The 6,698-nt window shown below is 31.1% G+C and overlaps 1 protein-coding gene across 1 annotated transcript; it reads left to right on the top strand.

Annotated features, from left to right (window-relative positions):
* Positions 1–1,480: 1,480 nt before the first annotated feature.
* On the top strand, positions 1,481–6,044 carry LOC139498850 (cysteinyl leukotriene receptor 2-like). Its single transcript, XM_071287431.1, has 2 exons — positions 1,481–1,814; positions 4,296–6,044. Exons 1-2 carry the CDS (start codon positions 1,749–1,751, stop codon positions 5,469–5,471), a joined length of 1,242 nt encoding a protein of 413 aa, XP_071143532.1. The 5' UTR covers positions 1,481–1,748; the 3' UTR covers positions 5,472–6,044.
* The last annotated feature ends 654 nt before the right edge of the window (positions 6,045–6,698 follow it).

Here is a 6,698-nt window from a genome sequence, read left to right as displayed (position 1 = left end):
TTACACCAGTCTTTTAAGTCATTTAACGTCACAGAGTCATGACATAATTATAAATTCTGAGTTTAGCTTTCATAATCTGAAATTAACAATTTCTAAGCAAAATACATGCAGTTGTCTGATGCGCCTGTCTAGTCCTAGGTTCATTTGAACATACATAAAAAGAATCTGCCGTTCTTGGTGTTGCAATATTGGCTTCAGTAAGACAACATGTCTATCCCCTATCACGACATATATCACCCAGAGTTTTATAACAAGTCATTTCAATGTGCAATCCACCAAACATGACGATACACTTATATTTTCCTTACAAATCAGGCCATTCCCACTGAATTTGTTTAGGCATTTCCAAAAGTGGCTGATCTGCAGTTACATTTGATATTTCCCCAGATTAACTACATTTTCGCCTTAACCATCGAATACCTGAGAATTGCCTTGTAGGGCATACAAATCGCTCTTGATGTCTATTAATAATTTGCACATGCGCAAAAGTGTGAAACACATATGTATCAGAACCTTGAAAAATGTTATTAAACCAATTCATCATATCATTAGAAATCCAAAAACACTAAATATATAGTAGATAGTTCAGATGTTTTTTTTTAATGAATTTTGTTACATTTTTGCGCATGCTAAAATACTGGATATGTCAAATATTAATTTTAAATAAATATGTGATGTAAGGAAGGTAGCCACCAAACCTGGTAATTGGTTTTTACTAAAAGAAGTTCAAAGAAAAGTTTTCCAGAAAAATCAGTATTTTCAAAGTAAAGAAAAGAGCCATTGTAGAAAATGGCCGTGGCCATCTTGAAAAAAAAATGTTTTTTTATGGCGAGCAGTTATTTCTTACAAAGTATATAATAATGATACTTTGTGGTAATTTTCATGCTTGTATCATCATTTGCACAATTCCCTCGATTTAACTTGCTAATATTGATCATGAATATCTTCCATTAAAAAACATGAAATACAATATATGAAAAAGTTGAACATATGCAGTCAATAAACATGTATATGTATACCAACCAACCTTGGAAGGCTTATGCTAAACTTTTATTTATGTACGAAATATAACATTTAGGAAATACTAGAAAAAAGTAAAAGTTAGCTATGAACATGATAAAGCAAAAGAACAACTATCAAACTCTTTACGCTGAATGTAACATTTATGAACAGGTGAAATAGCAAAAATACCTCCAAATAAAATTAAAAACAAAAGTCCACAATCAGATTGCAAATTCAAAAGCTGAAATAGATCAACTGAATGGATGAAAACTGTCGTATTCATAATAAATCTTTTCAACTCTCATAACAAATCGAATATATAAAAAAAAACATTTGCCGTCTTTACAATGCTAGTTTAATGTTCTTGGCACTATTTCTCTTTCATTCAAGGGATTATATTTAAGTATAAAGGGCGTGTTTATATAATGACTGACATTTTCTGATCCTACCATAAATGCCAATCTATTTGTGTAAGACTACTTGTAGAAATGTTAGTGATTACCAAGCCTCGTCAATACGATTTTAAACTATAACAAATGCAATTTCATCAGCCTCTCACTAGCAAACTGTTAGTCGATTTGTTTTGCTATAGAAGTGATAAGGTTTACGCTTATATCATTAGTGGTAACAATATTTTCATTGTGAACAATGATTTAAAAACACGGAATAAAAACAAATACATGGTTTTATAATATCATAATGTGATCGGTCAGTTTTACTTGAGATAATATATTATTTAATTATATATGCATCCAACTATGGGAGAAAATGGACTGCAGGATATTGAGGCACTTTCAAGTTCTTTTACCACTGTAAGTATACTTCTATCAATCTTTTGAGGACTAAACATGCACTACTTTCAAGTATGTTCTTTTCACCGGGCCCGATTATGAAGTGTTGCATCTTAAAAAGTATATCTCCATTATGTTTGCAAAAAATGCCACTCAAGCTGGGGCTAGCTTCCGCCTCAAACTTTCCGTGAGGTGAAAGTTTGTTTTGTTTGCTCCGTTTTAAAGGCCTCATTGTGACTTTTCAATGAAGATCAGCAATACAAGCACTGCTCCTTTGCATTTTAGCGTGTTTTTTTTTGGTTATGTATATAATAATTATGTGTTTTGGATATTCGTCTTTTGTTTTTATATTAAACCTCATCATTAAGATATGTAACAGATACAGAGAGGGACAAATATAAATCCTTCCAATCGGACACTTCTATCCTTTAAAGATACCCCGAGCTGTTTGATTCAATAAAGAAACGCAAGTAGTTTTTATAACAACATTAGAAATATCTTTTCTATATAGACATGCTTTGAATTTTTATAACAATGCTTATTTGAAAGGCGACATTTGCCCTGTATATTATTTTCTGTTAAATCCATCATTAAAATCGTCATTGAATTAGGCACACAAATGTTCAAATATAATCAGTCCAAATGTAATTTTAAAAAAAGGTATCAATGAAATAGTTTTCAAATTAAAGAGGCCTAATACAATACAAAATTAAGTAGCACTCAGGGCCTTAATTTCTAAAAGGCGTTGGTAAGTAGACATTAATTTATCTATTCCTGGGAAAGAAAATCCTTATTAGTTCAAAAGATGCGAGGTTTTGTAATACATTTATTTATGACAATGACCTAGCAACAATGATTAATTATGTCAAGGCAAAGGACGATTCATGGTTTTTATATTACAAATCAACAAACCGACTGATAATTTTTCGAAAAAATATCTTACTCTAGTATATGTATCCTTTGTAATGTAAACATACACAGGTTTTAACAATAATACAAATATGTTCTGGTATTTAACCACTTTCATATATCAAAAGTTAAAACTTGGTGTTAGAGTAGATATACGTAATTATAAGAGTCATTTCTTTGGGCAACAGTACAGGCTGTCAACATAAAAGACACGAACAAATACGCTATAATAACAGATTATGACATTGTATTTTTCATATTAGCTGTATCATTAGCCCAAGGTTCAATATCACTATTTTGAGTTAATTAAATGCACTAATTATACATTAAAAAGTATCAGTTCGTTACTCTCAATAAATGATAATAACTTTAATCAAACAAGTTGGAAAACCAACGACAACTTTGATATATTTCATTGTATAAAATTTTTAAATAAAGGTGATATAATGGTAAATAATATGTATTGCTGGACAAGAGTAATAATTATGAATGAAAGTTTCAACATAATCTTTAGATACGACATGCTTAACCTTTTGTTTCTACAATATGAAACGATTAAAAGAAAGGGTAATCGTTTATCGCATTATGTTAGGCGTTACAGAATTTGACGTCAAACTTGTTTTTGTTTGTTTTGTTTTTCGTGTAATAAAATTGAGAATGAAAATGGGGAATATTTCAAAGAGACAACTATGTAAAATGAACATGAAGATTTCACCACAACAAAGTCCGTAAATCTCTACACGCAATATATGCAATATCAATATATAAAACACTTAATAGTCAATCAAAGAAATATTGCATGTCAGACTTATAGAAAGTGTTAATTCACATCCCATGAGAAACACCATTTGAATTTAAAATCACAGCATTAAGACTGTTGCTTAATCTACTTCACCATTCCGTAAATGAAAAGTTACACTGTTGGTGAATTTATCCTTATTTGTTGTAATCTAAACAACTCGTTAAACTAATACTGTAGACTCATTTTTACAAACACATCCTAAAGGATGAAAATTGCTTTTAACATCCAAACTCAATCAATATTACCTTGTGTTGTATAACACTATCATGATAAGGCAATACATTAATGTCAAAGAAAGGATTCGAAACCTTAAAGCTCATTGTTTCTACCTCAAGGTGTTAATTTGTAACTTATATCATGCACAGTCTTCAAGGTATGGAGTCTAAAACTTACAACCCTGATTTCTACCTATGGGTGTTTAGTTACTTGTACTATGCGCAGTCTTTAAGGTATGGAACCGAACACTTACAACTCAGTATTTCTACCTAAAGGTATCGAAAAACAGAAGTCTGAGTAGCTTATTTTTATTCTGGATTTTAATGTTTGCTGGCAATTGGGCTAGACATATTCCTCTTAACATTTTATCTAGTCGTTTACAACGCAAAAAAACGTGCATTATTCAATCACTTACCCATAAAAAGGTACGAGTCGAACATACATTGACGGTTGTTAAGTTTTATATAAATATCATTTTAAACAGTCGTGTAAGTCATGTGAAAATCCGGAAAATAAATAAATGTGGCAAACACATAGTATATAGTTTTTAATCTAATTGCATCCTTTAATTTCAGGATAACATGACGCAGACAGAATGTTCAAGTGGAGATATTTACGACTTGTTGTTTAACATGTTGAATAAAAATGGTCAGAACTCGACGTGTGACAACTTCCAAAAGCCGTCAGATCCAGTGACCTACAGAGATGGTCGACTATTCTATGTTTATTTGACTCCTGTGATCTTGATCATTGGAATACTCGGAAATTCTCTTTCTCTGAATGTTTTTATGTCAAAAAATATGCGTGGTATGTGTGCAAGTGCCTATCTGGCTGCTCTTTCTGCGTCAGATTTATCAACTCTGATTTTTTACGTAACTGTGGAATGGCTTAGAAGAGGAATTGTGTATATATATCCAGAAACAAAGATGGCGTTTCTTGAATATAATGGATTTTGTCAGATATTAATGTATTTATCGTACGTCTCACGATTCCTTTCCTCATGGCTTGTAGTCGCCTTTACAGTTGAACGATACATCGGCGTCTGTCATCCATTACGCCGACGTCACATCTGTACAAAAAGCAGCACAAGGCGAATAATCACTGTGATATGTTTGTTATCATGTATTTTGGTTCTGTACAAACCTATTCTCAGCGGAGTATATTACAGTGCTGATGGAACTCAATATTGTACCAGTAACAAACGATACGATTTTACATCATTCGTACTCGATTCAGCTTTTGCTGTGACTATAACATTAGTTCCGTTTTTAATTATCACGATATTGAATATTCTCATTGTGCGAAAATTAGTGTACACAAATAAACGTCAGCAACACTACACAGTTAGAACAAACAATATACAAAGTGTTAAATTTGCAAACATTATTAGAACAGAAGAAAGCATTATCAAGTTAGAATTTACACTTATATTATTAGCAGTGTCCTTCTTTTTTATTGCATTCAATGTTCCATATTTTACAATATGGTGTAGAAATTTTATATATAACAAGTATATTTCACAGACAGATAGTGTGTCATTAGAAGACATTGAATATTGGCAAGGAATTCTATACATATCAAGGACTATATTCTATATGAATTATTGTATAAATTTCTTTTTGTACAGTATTACAGGGACCTATTTCAGAAGGGAGGTCAAGTTTTTGTTTACTCTTAGAAGACAAGCCTCATATGAGTTTAGGCAATCGTCTCGAAATGCCAACACTAAACTTGCTGTGTCGTGGGTTTGATGTTAGCTTTCTTGCTGTAAATAATTAATAGATCACTTTTTAGTTATGTCCTTCACCAAAAATGATCGTCAATTATGTGCGTCTTTAATGACTAGATCGCCTGAATCCCTGCCCTTTTAAAATTCATCAAGTATTTTCTGATAGTATTTATGCAGGATTAATAATGTTCGTTCAGTTAGTACTTATAGTACTTACAATTTCCAAATGTCATCAATACTGATTATCAATAACTATAACTTAATTGGACGAATACTATGGACATCATATTTTTTTAACCGCTAGCTCATCATTGGAAAAACAGTAGAATTTCTCTCAACACACGAATTCTGTTCATTAAAACCAATTGAAACATTTTGGCTCAAAAGTGGTCTATTCGTTCTATGTTTTTGAGTTAGTTGTGATAAAACAAGTACTACTAAACCTTATGGTTTAACACTAATAATGAGACTTACTAACAATTTTACGGGTTGAATGCAGCATTAACCATATATCTTTCAGTGCATGTGTCAAATGATATTGATTATCGTTTGTCAAATACAAAGCAAATCTTAATATTCCATTAGTATATAGTAGGTGTAGATAGTTAATGACAAATTAGTATGAAATTGATGCATAATTGATATGCAAACACAAAATTACATAACAGTCTAATTTTACGGATTGCCAATTCAAATTCGACATAAGATAAACACAACAAAAGAGACAGAGATGAATAGCCGATACTTCTCCCTCCCGCACCTATATATTTCATATACTTGACTTTAAATCTGCATCGGTCGACATTTTGAAATCAACAGATATACAAAATGTATCTCAATTAAGAATTCAATGCAGTAAATTCTTAAAAATTAAACGGTTATTTATAGGCTAGACTACGTTCATTACGTATGTCTCTTAATACATTTAAAAGATTCAATAATGTATTTGAAATGTATGCATTTATGCCTTTGAGCCTTTCAAATAGTTGATGAACATTTATGCAGTATACTGTGTTTGAAATGCATTTATCCTGTTGAATAATGATATGATATTCATGCGTTAATCAAAAAGTATTTTGATTACATTCTATATAAGTTCAATCCAAATGTGTTCTTTGAGGTCCGTTCAAATCTGTTAATTTTTTTCTTCTGACGAAGATATGAATATCATTACAATTATCAGAATAAAAGAATGAATATATTTGTAATTGATTTGTTTTGATAGTATTCAAACTCGATGACTCGATAA

The sequence above is a fragment of the Mytilus edulis genome, chromosome 12 (assembly GCF_963676685.1).
Source record: "Mytilus edulis chromosome 12, xbMytEdul2.2, whole genome shotgun sequence".
Lineage (NCBI taxonomy): Eukaryota > Metazoa > Mollusca > Bivalvia > Mytilida > Mytilidae > Mytilus > Mytilus edulis.
Note: the sequence above shows the minus strand (reverse complement) of the source record. Positions and strands in the feature narration are given on the sequence as shown.

Bases quoted from the DNA above. Each gene is read 5' to 3' on its own strand.
- LOC139498850 (XM_071287431.1), top strand. From the start codon at position 1,749: ATGCATCCAACTATGGGAGAAAATGGACTGCAGGATATTGAGGCACTT. The intron at 1,815-4,295 runs GTAAGTATACTT...CTTTAATTTCAG, and splicing joins TTTCAAGTTCTTTTACCACT to GATAACATGACGCAGACAGA.